The sequence below is a fragment of the Perognathus longimembris genome, chromosome 3 (genome assembly GCF_023159225.1).
Source record: "Perognathus longimembris pacificus isolate PPM17 chromosome 3, ASM2315922v1, whole genome shotgun sequence".
NCBI lineage: Eukaryota > Metazoa > Chordata > Mammalia > Rodentia > Heteromyidae > Perognathus > Perognathus longimembris.
In genome coordinates this window covers 60346438-60366579 of record NC_063163.1, presented here as the reverse complement: position 1 = coordinate 60366579, position 20142 = coordinate 60346438, and the positions used below count along the sequence as shown (strand labels likewise).

Genomic DNA, 20142 nt, shown 5'->3' with positions numbered 1-20142 from the left:
CCAGGGCATGTAGGTCTGTGTATTAAATCTAATCCTCAGTTTCTTATCCATATTTTGATCTGCATGTTTGTGCTTTGTTCAACGTTGTGTGACCATTGTTTTCCTTCTCTAACAGTCACTTCCCAGAACTGACACGAGAGCCATCCTCAGATGACTTTTCGTAAGTAGATTCTAGCATACCTTGATGCTTAGTGACACAGCTCCAGAATTTTATATTAGAGCTTCTCATATGAATATTTATACATGTAAACATAAGTTATATAAGTAATTTTGAAACTGAACCAGAGTAATATTTTTTAAAATGTTCATTAAGTACTTGTACAAAGGGGTTTCAATTCAACATGTTTATGACTACAATGCATCTTGATCAATGTCACCCCTTCCATTATTCTCCCTCACCCATCCCTAGGGTCTTGGCTTTTTACACAGGCACTCTTAACATTTGAGCCTCACCCCCAACCCTTTTTGCTCTGGTTACTGTTTTCAGGAAGAGTTTCACATCTTTTGCATAGGTTAGCCTAGAATTGATTTCCTACTTACATCTCCTATGAAGCTAGGATAAGAGACATGTACCACCATGCCCAGCTTTTTCAATGAGAATGGAAATCTCTCTAACTTTTTAGCTTTTTTAGATCCTTATGATCTCTGCCTCCTAAGCAGCTAGGATAATAAGCATGAGCCACTGTATCCTGCCCCATACTTCAAAGGTTTAACAAGTGCCATACATTCTGAGTGTGGACATGTGTTATAATATCTATTTTTCACTATAGTATTATATAATCCTTTCTGCAATGTCTAGTCAACCCTCCATGCCACAACTTTTTGGAAACTGTTGATCTTTTTTTAATTGTCCTCATAGTTTGCCTTTACAAGAATGTTGTAGTTGGAATACTACAGCATATATGATTTTACTTTTATCTAGTAGTATGCTATTAGTATGCATTTAAGGTTCCCGCTCTGTGTGGGCTGGCTTTAAACCTCTATCTTCAGATCTCAGCCTTCTGTGCTCCTGCAAGATTACAGGTGTGAAACACCAGGCAATGCCTGGCAACATGGTTCTTCTTGAGCATATATTCTTACTAGGTTTGAGTTGCCTTTGTGGGAACCTTGTTTTCTTAAATTGTTATTGTAAAAGTCATGTACAGAGGGATTACAGTTACATAAATCATGTAATGAGTCCATTTCTTTTTGAACAGTGTCACCACTTCCCTTGCATTTTCCCAGTTTTTCCCTCCCAAGCCGTCAAAGTTATTTAGTTCATTTTCAACATGGTGTCTAGTGAGTATCACTGTTGCATTCATTCAGTCTTTGTCCTACCATTTCTGTGTTCCTCCCTTACGCTCCCAAACAGATAAACTTACATACAAGGCAAAAGGTAAAGAAAACAAAAACAGTGACAAAAAACAAGAAAAAATGAACACAAATAACAAAAAATCCTCATGTTTAAATTTTGATAAATACCATTTTATATGATCATATGCACATAGCTCTTGAGCCTTTGTGATCATCTCCTAAGAGTATTCTCCTTTAGTCTCACTGTGTGAATGTCTAGAGTCCTGTATAATTTATCATGTATGTTTTTGCCTTTTACTATCCAGTGTGTTTACTTGTAGATTTATAGGCACATTCTAGTTACCCCAAAAGAGGGAAATCATACATCCTTTGTGACCTATGGCTTATGGGAAGTTTTGAATGGAGTGATTAGCTTTTCTTTTCTCTTTCAGTCGAATGCCTCCACCCCCTAGTGATTCCTGTGACTTTGATGATCCCAGGCTGTTGAAGAACATTGAAGATCAACATGTGAGTCCACTGTTTTACTGCTAAGATGTCTGTGGCTCCCCATTATTTATACAATGCCTACATAGTCTGTTGAATGTTGCAGCATGAGAGCCTGGGAAGAGATGTAGGCTCAATTTGATGATGTTAGCACTTGATCTTAAGTAAATGCTTTATGATGAACACTTGACATTAATGTAAAACTGCATTTAAATATGTGATGAAGGTATAGAATGACACTCTAAGATCAAGTCTTACCACAGAATTCTTTAAGAGTTCAGATTTCTGTTGCTTTGTAAACTGAATCACAGAACTGTTTTTTTTACAGATATGAGTCTAGGAGGTCGGTCAAGTGTTGATAAGTAATTGCATAACCTTTGCCTTTCCCCCACCTAGTACTGGGGTTTGAATTCAGGGCTTCGAGCTTACTCACCTTGCAAGTTTAGCTGGCACTGTACCACCTGAGTAACACTTTCAGCCCAGCTTTTTGCCTGTTCTTCTGGAGATAGAATCTTTCAGACTTTTGTTCCTAGGCTAACTTTAAACTGTGATATTTAGATCTCAGCCTCCTGAGTAGTTAGGTTTACAAGTATGAGCCATCAGTGCACTGCTGACTACGAAACCTTAAGAAACAAGTTGAAACTATAACAAGTAGTATTTGGTATATTCAGTAGAAAACTCAAATTGACCAAGAGTTACACAGCAGTTATATGCAAAAATTGAGACTGGGAGCCTAAGTCTGTTATCCATCCATAAGTTTTTATGGCTACCGATCCATCTACTATTTATGTAAGAGTTATGCTTTCATTATGTTGTCCAGACTGGAACTGAAATCCCAGGCTCAATGATCTTTCTGCCTCAGCCACCTTAGTAGCTGGAACTATTGGCAGGTACCATGCCTAGTTATGTGTGTGTGTGTGTGTGTGTGTGTGCCAGTACTGATGCTTGAACTCAGGGCTCTGGGCTCTGTTATCAGCGTTCTGTTACTATAACAAATATCTGATATAAATAAACTTAAGAGCAAATGTTTATTTTGGTTCATAGTTTTGGAGATTTTAATTCATAACTGATTGGCTTTGGTACGTTGTACCTATGGTAGCAAATCATACTAGGAGTCATGGCAAAGGAGACCTGCTGTTCTTCGTGGCTAAGAATGAGCAATAGGAAGTAGACATGGCTAGGGTCCAAATATCCCCTTCAAAGGTAACAGTCCCTATGACCTAACTTCCTTCCCTTACATGACACCTCAAAGTTTCTACCATTTTCCAGGAGGACCAGCTTGAGGACCATTCTTTTAGCACATGAGCCTTTGGAGTACATTCTAGGTCCAAACTGTATTCTCTAGAGCCAAATTTTCTCTTATTTTAGTGGAAAGGCCAGACAGGGGCAGCTCTTGTCTTTTTTACATGGAGACATTTTTATGAGTATTGAACCACGGAGACTTGGGGTATTTAAATAATCTGTATACTCACAGTTCAGTAAAAGTACAACAAGGTCATTGATTTGGGAATGTATTTTCTATTTTTTAGCCAAAGCATATTTGCCAAGGTGTAATATTTTTATGCTTTTTGGATCCCTGAAATCTTCTGAGACCTTCTTCATTCATGCTACTGCATTAATGAAGCCCTTTCACATGTAACATTTTCCTTCAGTATAAATAAGGAAGAATATAGCTCAATATTTTTCTGCTGGAAGACTTGCTGTTGGATTTAATTTACACAATGCATGTTTTCAGCAGTTTAAACACAGGGCCTATTAGACCACTTGCTCATTTTTTGCCAAAATGTGGTTGGGGAGAAAGAAGAATTATTTGGCGATATTCAGCTATGGCTGTCACATATTTCATCCTAATTGTCTTGGATCATAGAGGAAAATTAAAGCATTTGACCTGAGAAAACCCTTACTTTCTTCCCACTGGAAGACTTCCATGTACTGCAGGATTTCCCTTTTTCTTTCTAGGTCATCACTTCTGCCTTTCTGGGTCCTGTTGTAAATGTTGTTTGGGCTGATTGCCAGGATAAGATTTGGCTTTTTAGTCAGAGAATCACCTATAGAAAATTTCAGAGGACAATTATTGCAATCTATTGATTGCATTGCTCACCAGTGTCTGTGTGATACATTCACACCGTCTTATCAGAGACACAGTATACCCTTCTTCAGAGTCATTATGCCCTAGACTTGTGAGTTTGAATCTTCAAGGAAAAATTTTCAGTACTAACGATTGAATTCATGGTCTGTACTTACTAAGTAGGTGCTGTACCACTTGAGCCATTCCCCTAGTCCCTTTTCGGGTTGGTTATTTTTTAGATAGGTTCTCACATTTTCTTGTGCCATGCCTAGGGCTATGTCCCTGAGCTGTTTTACTCAAGACTATTGCTCTATTCCTTGAGCAACACTTCCATTTTTGGCTTTTTGGTGGTTAGTTGGAGATAAGAGTCTTACAGACTTTCCTGCCCAGGTTGGCTTTTCTTTTTTCCCTTTTTATTGTCAAGGTGATATACAGAGGGGTTACAGTTACATACATAAGATAATGAGTACATTTCTTGTCAAACTTGTTACCTCCCCTCTCATTTTTCTCTCACTTTCCTTCCTCCCCAATTCCCCACCCCCCCCGAGTTGTATAACTAGTTTACAACATATTGTCTTGTAAGTATTGCTATTGCATTGGTTCACCTTTTACCCTTTGTCTCACCATATTGATGTTCCTCTTCCCTTCCTTAATTCAGACAAATATATATACAATACTCAGGGTACCATAATCAAATACAGTGACAACAGGGGCTAAACCATAGGGAAGATAAACAAAAGAAAAAAGAAATAATTTCACATAGTATGTTAAAAATAACAACAACAATAATGATAAACCACTTGTTTCTATAACTTGGAGTTCATTTCACTTAGCATCATCTTACGTGATCATATGTACATAGCTACTGAGCTATTGTGATCATCTGCTATGACCCTCCCAGGCTGGCTTTGAATTATCCTCATAAGTATCTAGGTTTACAGGCATGAGCCACCTATGCACAGCAGCAGGGTCTCATTTAATGCCTGGACTATAGTCCTTCTATTTGTGCTTCCTTCTGCTGCTGGGATGACAGATGCCAATGCTAACCACTGCTCTCAACCATTGGTAGACTCTCCAGTGAATTCCCCTCTCCCCCTCCAGGCTGGCCTCCAGCTGCAATTCCCTTATCTTTGCCTCCCAAGTAGACAAAATTACAGGCTTGAGGTTAGGAAAATTCTTTTTTTTTTTTAAAAATGTACGCATTACTAACATATTTTGTGACTGCAATTTGGTGTACAAAACAATTTCATAAATATAGAAGATTTTTTTGTTAGCTTTAAGGCTACAAATAGTAAACATTCATTTCTAGGCATATAGCATTTTGTGCCTATTTAAAAGCTAGTGACTAATTGGGAAAATACTGTATGATTTCACTGATGTGAAATGTGCAGAATAGGTAAGTTCATAGAAGCAAGAGGAGCCTAGGATTCCAGGGGAGCAGAAGATGGAAGTTATGATTTAATGGGTGCAGAGTTTCTACTAGGGATGATTTTAAAGTTTTGGGTATAAGTTACGCTGATGGGTTCAGCATTTTGACTATTTAATGCCACTGAATTGTACACTTAAGAATGGTGAAAATGATAAGCATTACATGTACTAATGAGCATGGTAAGAATGATCATATACAATAAAATGTGAACAATGAAAAATTCAGAACTTCTAAGGTGTAGATACGTATACATACATGTCCTTGAATTAAAATAAAAAGGGAGGGGGAGGGAGGGAGGAAAAGAAGGAAGGAAATAGGGAGAGAGATAGGGAGGGAGAAAAAGAGGGAGAGAAGAGGAAGAAAGATAGAGGAAGACAGTATTCATAGGGAAACAGAGGTGAGACAAGGAAACAACTTCAATGGCTACAGATTAGTCAGCCAACCAGCTGTTTATAGCTTAATGATGTATGGCTACAGCCTAATTAGTTAATTGGCCTTTGGTTTCTTGCAGCCTCTCAGAGCTCAATTACGAGATTAAGTTACTGATGTTTATGAGGTTTCTTTGCTGATACTCTGTGTAGGTGTTTAAACTAAATCTATAGTCCCAAAGCTTATTGAACATAGTGGATCACAGGCAGTGACTCACTCAAGTTTTTGGAGCAAATGAAAATTAAGATACATAACCAGGAACCAATCGCTCACACTTGTAATTCCAGCTACTCATGAGGCTGAGATCTGAGGATTGCAATCCAAAGCCAACCCAAGCAGAAAGTTTGTGAGACTCTCAGCTCCAATTAACCACTCCAAAGAAGCTGAAAGTGGAGCTGTGGCTCAAGTGGTAGAGTGCTAGCCTTGAGAAAAAATAAAAAGCTCAATCACAGTTCACAGGCCCTGAATTCAAGCCCAAGGATTGGCACCTATGTGCAAACGTGTGTGCATGTGTGTGTATACACACACAGAGGCAGCTAGAAGTGGAGCTGTAGCTCAAACAGTAGAGTATTAGCCTTGATCAAGAAACCTCAGGCCCCGAGTTCAATCCCCGAGACTCACACATAGACACACACACACACACACACACACACGATATAGGTCATTTGTTTATTAAACTTAAAAACCTTTAATAATTGGGATGGCATGATGTATTCTTAGATTCTGCTTAAAATTGCAGTTTTTTTCTTTTTAAGAAGAATAGAACAGTGCCAGTGTCTCATGCCTATAATCCTTGCTGGTCAGGAGGCTGAGATCTGAAAATTGTAGCTTGAAGCCAGCCAAGACAGGAAAATCCATGAGGCTTTTATTTCCAGTTGACTAGCAAAAAGCCAAAAGTGTATCTGAGTTCGAGTAGAAGAGTGTCAGCCTTCAGTGAAAAAGCTAAGGGACAGCATCTAGTCCTATATCACCATATATATATATATATATATATATACCATATATATCAGGGAAATGGATTAAATACATATCTAGGACACTTTTGATTATTAGTTTTTGCATAAAGAGTGATGGATATCCTGCCTTGCAGGTGTTTATTTTACAGGAAAAATTGAGACATGTTGTAGAATATAAGCCAGCACAAAATGATAAAAGATATGTTTTGGAATGTCTTCTCTTTGAGATGCCCTAAGGTACATCTAACCCTGAGATACAGATAACCTTCTTAGCCACCAGGATCTTGCTGGTGAGATGCAGGAACATGGGGAGTGTGAGATGGGAGTGTGAGCTGTCTCCTGACTTGCTATACTGAGCCACCAAATAATGGGCTTCTGGGGGAAAGTGACTGAAGCCCAAGGGCCAAGTGAACTGGAGAGCCCGTGTATGCAGATGGAGGGCTGTGGTAAAGAGATGGAGGAAAAGACATACTTAGTTTGAAGACCACAGTGGCAGGATGTAGGTTAGATGGGGAGCTGGTGTCCAGGTTATGGGGACCTGAGGTATAGCTAAGGGTCTTGACCTCGTGTGACAGGGAGTTGGGAACCATTGTGTGTGTGTGCGTGTGTGCACACATGTGTGCATGCTTGTGCACGCACGCACACTGCTTTTGGGGCTTGAATTCAGGGCCTGGACTCTGTTCCTGGGCTTTATTTGTTCAAGGCTAGCCACAGCTCCGCTTCTAGCTTTTGGTGGTTAATTTTAGATAAGAGTCTCATGCACTTTCCTGCTTGAGCTGGCTTCAAACTGTGATCCTCAGATCTCATCCTCCTAAGTAGCTAGAACTACTGTGTGAACTATCAGCACATGGCCTATTCCTGGATTTTAAGGAAGGGACAACTTGGGTCCAACTCTGATTTGTGTCAAGCAGCATTGTAATTGTCACACTAACTCAGGTTTCTGTTTATAGCCCACAGCGCCTTGCATTCAGGAGTTTCTCACCTTGCTGGCTGTGTGCCACACTGTGGTCCCTGAGAAGGACGGAGACGATATTATCTACCAGGCCTCTTCTCCAGGTGAGGCTTCCAGTGGCTGTGCCCTGCTAGCCTTTTCCCCAGACACTTGGGTATTTGCAGTTACATGTGGGAAATTTGCTCAATCACTTGCCCTTCCCTGCCAAATCCTAGCTATTTGCCTCTGGTCTCACACTATCTCCACATCATAGTTACATGAGTTCAAACCCAAGATAGTTTGTATTAAGCTCTCCTGATTCTAATGGCTACTTATTTATTTATTCATTCATTTTTTTGGTGTCTGTCCTGGGTCTTAAACTCAGTACCTCAGTGCTGTTCCTGAGCTTTTGTGCTCAAGGCTAACGCTGTACCACTTGAGCCATAGCTCCACTTCCAAGCTTTTATTTGGTACTTAGTTGGAGGTAAGAGTCTCACAGACTTTCCTGGATTTGAACTGAGATCCTCAGATCTCAGCCTCTCTAGTAGGTAGGATTACAGGTGTGAGCCACCAGTGTCCAGCTCATGGCTCTTTGATAGTGAGGGAAGATTCAGACCATCTTGAATTTCCTAGAAGTTATTGGGCTAGACGGAGTTTTCAAGCTTCTTTTCTCACCTGCCACATGTCATGGATTTTCCAACTTCCAGGGAAGCTGTGTTACTGTTTGCCACCTCCTGGGACTCTGATCATATAATATGGAGTCAAAGCATGGCCTTACTCAGAGATGGGTAGTCTGTGGGAATTTTTACTTAGGTTGTTTAGAGAGAATTTGATTCTAACCACGAATAGCAGGTGTTTGAGAGGGATAGAGGGAGAAAGATGGAAGGAGTAACATTGATCAAGATGTATTGTACTCATAAACTGTCATGTTAAATTAAATCTCTTTTGTACAACTAAAGATAATGCAAAAACAAGAATCCCCTACCCCCCCCCCCAAAAAAAAAAAAGGGCTAGCAGGAGTCCTTCTCCTAGGAAATTATGTTTGGGTTTGAGTCCTCCAATCTAGCAGAAGTCCTCATTTCAAGTCTGGTGTTAGGAAGAATGAATATACTTATGTCCTATGCCCTTTGTACTATGTAGATAATGTCAACGTTCCTTAACCATGGTGGTTTTTTCATGTGGTATGTGTGTATACCCTTACTGAGGCTTGAAATCAAAGCCTGAGTGCTGTTCCTTAGCTTTTTCCATCAAGGCTCGCATTCTATCACTTGAGTCACAGCTTCACTTCTGACTATTTACGTATTTTTGTACTTATTTTTTGGTGGTTAATTGGAGATAAGAATTTCTTAAACTTTCCTGCCTGAGCTGATTTTGAACCATGATACTCACTCAGGTCACAGCTTCCCCAGTAGCTAGGATTACAGATGTGAGCCACTGGTGCCTGTTTACATAGTGGGTGTTAATATGAAAAATAACACAACAATTATATCATGGGTTTTGTCTGTATTTGACCAACTTCCTATTGACAGATGAAGCTGCTTTGGTGAAAGGAGCCAAGAAGCTGGGCTTTGTCTTCACAGCCAGGACGCCATATTCGGTCATCATAGAAGCGGTAAGGAGCACACTGTTGTACATGCCCTACTTCTTGGAAGATTACACATTTGAAATTGTGTGTTGTAAATGGGATGGCTGAATTTCTACTTGTCACTCAATGCAAGTGTGTGATTGTATAGCTTACTCCTGCTAGTTTGTATTTCAGTAATCCCTCCCTCCCTCCCTCCCTCCCTCCCTTCCTTCTGTCCTTCCTTCCTTTTCTGTGCCCATCTGGGGCTTGAACTCAGGCCATGAGAACTATCCCTTAGATTTTTGCACAAAGCTAGTGCTCTACCAGTTGAGTCATACCTCCACTTCCAGCTTTTTGTTGAGTAGTCAATTGGAGATGTAGTCTCATGGATTTTCCTGCCAGGATGGCTTCGAACTGCAATCTTAGTTTCAGCCACTTGAGTAGCTAGGGTTACATGCATGATCCACTGGCACCTGGCTCTGTATTTTCTGCTTCTTTTTCTTATTTCTTTTCTTTTCTTTTTTAAAATCTCCCTCTCCATGGGCTAGAGAGAGACATTTAGTGGCAGGAAGAAAAGTTCACAGGTTTCAGTATCTCTTATCCAAAATGCTTGGGGCCAGAAGTGTTTTGGATCTCACATTATATTTCCAGTTTGGGAATATTTGCATATACACAATAAGTTACCTTGAGATGAGACCCAGGACTAAGCATGAAATTTGTCTATGCTTCATAAGTACTTTATTTACATAGCCTGAAGTTAAGTGTATACAGTCACTTTAGTGCACTTTTTTTTTTTTCAATCCTGGACCTTGACCTCAGGGCTAGGCACTGTCTCTTAGCTTCTTTGCTTAAGGCTGACACTCTACCATCCCCACTTCCAGCTTTTTTTTCTAGTTAATTGTAGATAACAGTCACATGGACTTTTCTACCCAGGCTGCTTTGGAACCATGATCCGCAGATCTCAGCCTCCTGAGAAGCTAGGATTATAGGTGTGAGCCCACCAATGCTTAGTACACTTGTGTTTTTAAGGCCAGGTGTGGAATTATCTTCTCTTGGGTCTTGTTGGTACCAAAAATGTTTAAGATTTTAGAGTGTTTTGGATTAGAAATGCTCAACATATATTAAGCATAAGATCACATAAGTACCTATAGAATGTCCTGCAGGAGATCAAGAAAATGGTGGTTAGAACTGGTGAGACACTGGCATTAATGATGACAGTTGAAAGGGTAGTGTTTTACTACACTCTGTGTTGATGAGAACATTTGGGTAATCACTAAATTCATCCTGAGTCCTCATGCCTCTTTAACGAACTTGCAGTTCATTTCTCAAATAAACTGATACTATTCCTGAGTTGGCAGTAGTCATTTGTTTTTCTTTTACCTATAAAATATCAAAGCCTATAAAATATATCTTATATAAAGTGCTATTTCTTTGGATCTTCATGTTTCTTTGGAGTACAGAAAACAGATTGTGTTTATTTAAACTTATTTTAATCAACAGAGGGAATTTAGCTTCAGGAAATGTACAATCATTAAAAGTGGAATAGTGGAATGAAACTCTGGTTGAATATGAAATTTCCTTCTTAGTAACCCTTTTTTTTAAAACCAAGTCTTCTTTCAGGTTTCAAGAGAGATGTTTATTTATTTATTTTGGTATGAGTACTGGGGCTTGAACTCAGGGCCTGGATACTGTCCCTGACCTTTTTTGCTCAAGATTGGCACTGCTACTTGAGCCACAGATTCACTTCCAGCTTTATGGTGGTTAATTGGAGATAAGAGACACAAGACTTTCCTGCCTGAGATGGGCTTTGAACATAAATCCCCAGGTTTCAGCTTCCGGAGTAACCAGGATTATAGGCTTGAGCCACTGGTGCCTACCAGTTTCAGAAGAATTTTAACATCCAACTGTAGAATTTTTAATTGTATTAATGTTGTTGTAAACATTGCAAATATGATACTTGGGGGAGGCCAAACATGAATGGAAGTATGGAAGATAGGAGACCTGCTTCTACTTGGCTCAGAATGCCAGAAACATGTGGGGAGCAAAGAGCCTATGGCATGATCATATCCATGCTAAATGCCAGGTTGGCACCCTTCATTGTTTTATGAATGGTTTAAGACCGTATTTCTTGAAGTCATGCATGCCTGCTTGATGACTTAGGTCTCATAAATAATGATTTAAAAATACAATTCAACCATTAATTCTGGGACACTATTAACCAATACTGGCTGCCAATATTTACATGAAATGTCTTTGCTAATCATTGTACAGCTGAGCACAATGACTGCACATGGAGGTGGTTGGTTCAGAGACTGGGTGGCTACTGGAAGTAAGCAATGAGTGCCATCTAAATGGGATTCTGACAGAGCTGAGACAGGCAGAGGAAAAGGGGGAAACTAGTACATTTAGAGGGGTGAATAAGGGTAGATGCAAGTCATATTATACAGATCTTTGTATTTTAGGGTACAATGAGGAAGGAGTTGTGGTGAAGAGATGATTGTTTAGTCATGGATTTGGTAACTTTATGTGATCTCACTGGTGAGCTCTTTTTTCCTTCCTTCCCTCCCTCCCTCCCTGCCTCCCTCCCTCCACCCCTCGCTCTCTCTCTCCCTTCTTTCCTTCCTTTCTCACTCTTTTCCTCTTTCCCTTTATCCCTTCTTTCTTCCCTCCTTCCATTCCTCTTTTCCTTCCAGAGGAAAGACTTATTTTCTTCATTGTTTCAGTCTATCATGGTGAGGAAGGTATGGTAGAGCAGATCATATCATGGTAGCTGGAAGAGAAAGAGAGAAAAAAGAGAGAGATTGTCTGCATTTGTCTCATTTTTTGCCTAGCCTGAGATAGTGCTTCCCACATTCTGGGCAAGTCTTTTCTCAGGGGCCTCCTATAGGGATGTGGACCAAGTTACAGGTTGCCTGGCTTCCCAGGCTTTTGTTTGAAATCTTAGTGCAAACCTCCATGACCCTGTAACTCTTGCATTTGTTATTTTATATTCAAAGTCACTTTATTAGTTCATCTTTTAAAAATTATTTTACATATTTTACTAGCATACATTAATAGTACAGGGGGAGTTTACTGTGATCATATAATAAATATGTACTGTATACTGTTGTGCTGGTACTGGGGCCTGTACTCAAGACTTTGTACTCTTTTTTGTTACTCAAGTCTGATACTCTACCACTTGAGCCACACCTCTACTTCCAGCTTTTTGCTGATAAATTGGAAATAAGAGTCTCAGACTTTTTTGCCCAATCTGGTCTTGAGTCACAGTTCTTAGATCTCAGCCTCCTGATTGCAAATGTGAGCCACCAGCACCCAGTAGAATATACTTCTGAATAATTTCACCTTCTCTCTTAGAGTTCTTTAACCCCCCCTACCAGAAACCTCTTCCATGCCTCAAAAACCAATATAACATAAATGACACCAATGTCAGCTAGCACTTACTAGACCCATTTGAACTACACTTCTGAATACCTAGGTGACTAAGTGTGGTGAAATGAATCCTGGGAAAAAACTTTCCTGAGCTCTTGTTTCTGTGCAGGGTGCTCTTTTTTTCCCCTCATAAGAAAGTCTTAAATATAAAGACAACATCAATATACCATTCCTTTTGTCCTGATACCAAGTACTGACTTGTTTTTGGTGACCATAATCCCTTCAGAAGCCATACTGAATCACACTGTCAGGTATCCAAATCAGCAATCACAATTCTTTAGTGCTCATGTTCTGTGTTACTTTTCTTATTTCTCTAAAAAAATGGCTGACAGAAACAACTTAAGGAAGATGGGATATATTTTGTTTTAGAGTCCCCTTATGATGGGGTGGGTATGGAAGAGTAAATTTCATAATGGCAGCCAGGAAGTAACAGAGAGGAAAAACCTTAGCTCTGGATCCCAAAGTTTCTGATAGTGTTGTATAGCTTGTGTCAAGTATCTTCATTTGTAAATAGCGCCATCAGTCAACCACAGACAGTCATGTAAAAAAATAAGAAGTTTCTACCAGAAGAGGGAGCTCTAGATTTATGAGAAAACTTCATTGCAAAGGCATTTGCCTAAGGCTCTTGTTAAGTTTTGTGTATGTGTGTGCCTGTGTGTTTATGCTTGGGGCACAATAGCTTGGAGATTTGAATTCTTTTCACAATAGGTAACAACTTGTTCTTTCATAGATGGGACAGGAGCAGACATTTGGAATCCTTAATGTTCTGGAATTTTCCAGGTACGTTTCTCTTTCATGTACTTGAAGTGACATTATATACATATATGTATATATAATTTGATATATAATATTAGGTTTATATGTAATATTTATATTAATGTATACTTATATAACATAAATAATATATAGTCCATAAATATTCATATGTATTCTACCACTTGGGCCAGAGCTCTACTTCAAGCTTTTTTGCTGTTATTGGAAATAAGAGTCTTCTGGACTTTTCTGCTCAAGGTGGTTTCAAACCATAATCCTCAGATCTCACCTTCCTGAATATCTGGGATTATAGATGTGAGCCACCGGTGCCAAGCTACTTAATAATATATTTAACAGCTCTATCTGCTTGTTTACATGATTGTACAGTATGATTAGTAGTAAGTATTAAATATGATAAACATATCCTACAAACAAACTTCCCCTCGGAATTTGTGGGTCTCATTAAAGAGAATGAAGCAGACAATTTTTGTGTTTGTTTTTCCTGAGAGTAGTATTATCTTTCCATGTCTTCTTTTTAAAAATGTTTTATTGTTATTATAAATGTAGTGTACAGAGGGGTTACAGTTACATAAGTCAAGTAAGGAGTACATTTCTTTTTGGATGGTGTTACCCCCATGTTCTCTTTCTTTTTTCTAAGCCATCCGGAGTATGGTGGTCTGGTACTAGCAGCTGCAGATGTGTAGGCTCAATCTAGAGCAAGTGATGACAGCATTGTTTTTATTGATGTTGCTCAGATCCCATGAGGTTAGGCCTCACATCTAAGCACTGAATTAGACGGATTCATTTTCACCGGAGATCTGGTCCTATATACAGGACTATTCTCCTGTACCTAAGTGGAAATATTCCTAACCAGTGAAGTTTCTTCCTTCAAGACCTAGGGATATTTGTTAGATTCTCTTGAACATTTCTAGTTTGTTATTTATTTATTCCTTAAACCCACTTTTTTTTTTTTTTGGTGCCAGTGGGGCTTGAACTTCAGGATCTCATGTTCACACTTAGCTTTTTCTCTCCCAACTGGCATGCTATCATTTGAACCAAAGTTCCGTTTCAGGTTTTTTGCTGGTTAATTGGAAATAAGTCTCTTGGGTTTGTCTGCCAGGGCTTTAAACCTGTATCCTCAGATCTCAGCATCATGAGTAGCTAGGACTGCACATGTGAATCATTAGTGCCCAGCTCACAAAATCACATCTTTAATGTTTGTTCCTTTCTTTCTTTTGAATATTGGGCAGTCAATGTGAGCACAAGGTTCTGTTACTATCTCAAAAATAATTATATGGTTTTCAGTCACCTTTATTAAATGATTCAAAAAATGATTGCCTGGCCTGTTTGATAGAGATCCATTTTTAAAATCGTCTTGCAGGAAATGCTTTCTAGCCCTAGTGGTTTGTTTTAGGACTGAAAGTTTGAATGTAGCTGAGTCAATAGCCAGCCCTTTGGTATTGATATTCAACCAGAGGCAGGGGTTAATGATTAATGACAGCAAGAGTTCATGTGGGGATGGGTGGCAGTGTTCCTGAGTGTAGAGCCACAGATATACTAGTCATGTTTCTAGATTTTTTTGTGACTCTCAAAATTTCTTGTTGGGAAACTGTTCTGCTTTATGGCTCCATTAACTGGAATTAGAGGAGGAAAGGTAGTTTAAATATAATCAGGTGACTTTGGATGGATTCATGAGGATGTTCTTTTGGGGGTGATGCTAATATATGGGGTTCAACTCAAGGCCTTGCACTCTTACTTGACTTTCCTGCTCATGGCTTTCACTCTACCACTTGAGTCATGCCTCCAGTCTGGTATTTTGCTATTTATCTTGGAGATAGAGTCTTCAGGTCTTTTCTAACTAAACTAGCTTTGATCCTTCAAGTCTCAGATTCCCGAGTAGCTAGGATTATAAGTAGGAGCCACTGGGACCTAGCTTCTGATAAATTAAAAAAAAAAAAAAGATATTCCCACTGGGCACTGCTGGTCACACTTGTAATCTTAGCTAATTAGGAGTCTGAAATCTGAGTATCACAGTTTGAAGCCAGCTTGGCAGGAAAGTCTATGAGACTCTTGTCTCCATTTAGGGACCAAAGAAGCTGGAAGTAGAGCTGTGGCTTAAATGATAAAGTACTAGCCTTGAGCAAAAGAAGCACAGGGACAGTGCCCAGGCCCTGATACTTTTAAGGTCAGTGCTGCAGTGAAAAAGAGGAAAGACCTCTGCTCTCTTCTAGGTATAGTTTGAATTAGTCACTTGTGTCTATTCCAATTAAAAGCCAATAACATTGAGGATCTTTTGAGATATATGGAACCTCCCACTTTGTTATTTATTGGGTATGTTACTTGATGTTTTTGAGCTGTAAAATCAAGAAGAATACTTGTAGAGTAGATATATGGATCCTCCCACTTTGTTACTTATTGGGTATGTTACTTGATGTTTTTGAGCTGTAAAATCAAGAAGAATATATTCTTGTAGAGTACTAGCAATTAGATGCATTTAGCCCAAGCTCAAAAATTCTACTTTTTATCTTTCCTGCAAATAGTTGTACAGTGAATTTTTGTGGCAGGGGAAACTGGATATAAATGGAAAGAGAGCTATACAATTAAGCCAGGCACTAGTGTCTCATGTCTGTAATCTTAGCTACTCAGGAGGCTGAGAACTGAGGATCGAGGTTCGAAGTCAACCAGGCAGAAAAACTCTGGGACTCTTATCTCCAATGAACTAGCAAAAAGCCAGAAGTAGAGGTGTGGCTTAAGTGGTAGCACAACAACATTGAGCAAATCAATTAAAGGACATTGCCTGGACCCTGAGTTCAAGACCAAGTACAAGGACACACACACACACACACACACACACACACACACACACACACACCCAAAGAAGAAGTATATAATCGAATTCTACTTTGTGGTAAAAAGTCTAGAGAAATGGAGCTTGGCCACTGAAAGGTAGCAATCAAAATGAAAAGTTTGTATGAAAATGGAAGTTTGGATTTATGTTCAGTTCGAAGACATGGCTTCTATAAAACAGACCAATGATAACTTTTTTTTAAAAATTCTTACAGTGACAGAAAAAGAATGTCTGTAATTGTTCGAACTCCATCAGGGCAACTGCGACTCTATTGTAAAGGCGCTGTGAGTACCAGTGATGTCTGTCTTGTTGCAGAGAGCTCTCAGCAGCTTTGTCAGTATGCCACTTTGCTTCAGTGCTTTTCTCATTATACTCTGCCTGAAGTCGATAAGCTCTTTCAGGCCAATTGTAAAGCTAACTGTGGATAGCTGGCAGAAGGCTGAACAGTAAAGATGGAAAATTTGCCTTTAGCCAGTAGTTGGTTTTCATAAATGGCAGCTTGATATGCCATACAGAATCTTTAGCATATGAATTCTTATTCCAGTTTTACAACTATGGTCTTCTGTATCTGAAAGGTAAACTAATTTGTAGTGACTGTGATAATGGTCTTTACTCTGATAGATGTTTTTGGATAGCTCTTCTCCTTCTCTTTCTCTTTCTCTTTCTCCTTCTCCTTTTCTCCTCCTCCTCCTCTCCTCCTCCTCCTCCTCCTCCTCCTCCTCCTCCTCCTCCTCCTCCTCTTCCTCCTCTTCCTCCTCCTCCTCCTCCTTCTTCCTCTGTCTCTCTCTGTCTCTCTGTCTCTCTCTGTCTCTGTCTCTCTCTCTGTCTCTGTCTCTCTCTCTGTCTCTGTCTCTCTCTGTCTCTCTGTCTCTCTGTCTCTCTGTCTCTCTGTCTCTCTGTCTCTCTCTCTCTCTCTCTCTCTCTCTCTCTCTCTCCTTTTTCTGATGCTAGGGCCTGGCTGTGTCTCTTAGCTTTTTCACTCAATCCTGGAACTTTATCACTTGAGCCACAGCTCCACTTCTGGCTTTTGGAGATAAGTCTCATGGACTTCTGCCCGTGCTGGCTTCCAACTCTGATCCTCAGATCTCAGCCTCCTGAGTAGATAGGATTATAGGCATGAGCCACCAGTGTCCAGATAGCTGTTCTTCTTATTAATGGTTTTTTAGGTACAAAGAGAGCATGTATGTCTATGTTTTATTTAGTCAGTTTCCCAGATCAGGCTTTTTGTCCTGTGTTCCTTTTTAAAACGAAACCCAAAAATGTTCTCTTTAAGGAAAAATGTCATTGCTTATGAACCTTACTTCTAAAATGATATCCTGTTAAATGGCAGTCTTATTTCATGAGACTATGTCAAGCATATGCTTATAATTCAAGAGCTGGCGGATCACGCCTGTAATCCTAGCTACTCAGAAGGGTGAATCCTGAAGACCAAAGTTCAAAACCAGCCCAGGCACATGGATTTGAGAGACTCTTATCTCCAGTTAGTCAGCAGAAAGCCAGAAGTGTGGTCACATGTTAGAGTGCCAGTCTTGGGTAAAAAAGTCAATCAAGAGCACAAAGCCCTGAGTTCAGCCCCAATATTGGCACACACAGCTTACTCAAACCAAGCCATTGATGTGACATCAGCAGAAAATTCTCCAACTAACCTCCTATGATACATTACAGTCAAAATGTAGACACAGGGGCTGGGGATATGGCCTAGTGGCAAGAGTGCTCGCCTGGTATACAAGAAGCCCTGGGTTCGATTTCCAGCACCACATATACAGAAAATGGCCAGAAGTGGCGCTGTGGCTCAAGTGGCAGAGTGCTAGCCTTGAGCAAAAGGAAGCCAGGGACAGTGCTCAGGCCCTGAGTCCAAGGCCCAGGACTGGCAAAAAAAAAAAAATGTAGACACAGTAAAACTATGTCTAAAATTGCCTTGGGCTATGGGTATAAGGTACCTATGAAATATAGGTGAATTTTGTGTTTAGACTTGAGCCTCATCCCTGAGAAGTCTCATATATGATGTAAATATTCTAAAATATGAAAAAATGCTAAATCTGAAACAATGTGGTCCCAAGTGTTTCAGATAGAGATACCCAGCCCATATACCCTTCTGGAGGTGAGCCTTGGAAATATGTACAAGCATAGGCACTGTTGTGTCCTTGACTATTCTCTGGCTCCCAGAGTCCTTCCCACTGTGTTTTTGCTTGACTTTTAAGAAACACAGCAGAAAAGGTTTTGTTGAACATGTCCATACCCAATTTTATTGCTCAAGAGCGTGCCTGAGCCTAGCCAAGAACTCTGTTCTTAGTTGCCCAGTCAAGTATTTTTATGTACGTTAGATAAACACCTACAAAACAAAGCCATGTTTAGCATGCCAAATGAGAGATATACTCATGGCTTGGCCAGGGTGACATACTTCATGGCGAATGCTTCCCTGTTTTATAGGATAACGTTATTTTTGAAAGACTGTCAAAAGACTCAAAATACATGGAGGAAACATTGTGCCATCTGGAGTATTTTGCCACAGAAGGTAAGTCTTTTTTAATCCTTAAGCCTGTACTTTCAAATGTTCGTGACTACTGCATGGGCAGGCAGTCATATTCTGAAAAGATGTGTCCTTTTTAAAATAAAAAATTCAAATATCTATAAGTAGTTGTACAAAAAAGTTTAATTCAATATGCCAGTTTAGGAGTACAGTGCATCCGGATCAGTGTTACCCCTTCCATCATTCTCCCTCATCTCTCCAACCCCACCCAGTTCCCCAAGTTACCTGCTTCCACTTTCACATGTGTACATTGAATCTTATGGCTATATATGCTCACTCTTCCTCACTCCATTCATCTGCCTGTCTATCCTTTGACCTCCCTACCTACCTAAAATACGTTTCAGGTTCCTGGTATACATTTTGTTGTTTGAAGGAGTTACGGTATTGTAATTCACCCAACTTTAGGCAATATGTATATAAGCTTATAATACATTTATAATTTAGACCTAACTTCCACATACAAGAGGAATGTGTACCCTTTTTTTCCCTGTGAGCCTGACTTATTTCACTCAGATATGTTCTTTTTGTGCAATATTTGGCTTGTTTCACAGAAACAGATTTTCCAGGTGCTCTCTCCATCCCCGCCTCATGTCTATTTTCTGTGCCTATGGCAATGAGAAAGTAGCCAGCAAAGTCCAAATCTGTATATAGACTTGATCACAACAGAGTGCCCACTATACCAAGAACCATCTTGCAGTCAGTCTTATTCTGGGAAAATTCAGGTGATCATTTTCTTAATCCCTCTCCCTCTCCCTCTCCCTCCATCCCCCTCTCTTGTTACAGATCTGGGGCTTAAACTCAGTCTGGGCACTGTCTCTGAGCTTCTTTTGCACAAGTGCAGTCGTCTATCACTTGTATTTTTGGAGGCTTATTGGAGATGAGAATATCAGGGACATTCCTGCCCTGGCTGGCTTCAAACCATGATCCTCAGATCTCAGCATCTTGACTAGCAATTATTACAGGCGTGGACTACCAGTGCCAGCCTCCCTGACTCTTATTCTCCTATGACATTGGCTTCTCCATGACTTCAGGAGGAAAAAGTCACTGGGCTCACATTGAACAGGAGCTCTTAGGAAGTCTTCAGACAACAGTGACATCCAGTTTTTCTGCTGAGGGTAATGATAGCAGGAGCCAGGCTTAAGTGCTGACTGTGCTTTGTCCCCATGCTATGTTCCTTTGGCTACATAAGCATGCACATGTGAAGTGTGTATACACACACACACACACACACACACACACACCTGAACAGGCACAGCTGCTTGAAAGCCCACTCCTTAATGTGATAGCACAATTGGGCTTTTTGTGGTTGACTCTAAGCCTACTTCCTGTGTTCTTCCTTTATTTTCTGATTCCTGCCTGCCATGCAGATACAATAGGATCACACTTGTATATCCTTTGGCTATGGAAAATTTATTCTTTCACATAGGCA

The 20142-nt window shown here is 39.9% G+C and overlaps 1 protein-coding gene across 1 annotated transcript in view; it reads left to right on the top strand.

Moving 5' to 3' along the window:
• Window positions 1–20142, top strand: part of Atp8a2 (ATPase phospholipid transporting 8A2) — a 412827-nt gene that overhangs the window by 56650 nt on the left and 336035 nt on the right. Inside the window, exons 14-20 of the mRNA XM_048341628.1 lie at window positions 116–160; window positions 1725–1800; window positions 7609–7714; window positions 9119–9201; window positions 13313–13362; window positions 16398–16467; window positions 18614–18698. Coding sequence (XP_048197585.1) covers window positions 116–160; window positions 1725–1800; window positions 7609–7714; window positions 9119–9201; window positions 13313–13362; window positions 16398–16467; window positions 18614–18698 — 515 coding nt within the window. The remainder of the gene's footprint in view (window positions 1–115; window positions 161–1724; window positions 1801–7608; window positions 7715–9118; window positions 9202–13312; window positions 13363–16397; window positions 16468–18613; window positions 18699–20142) is intronic.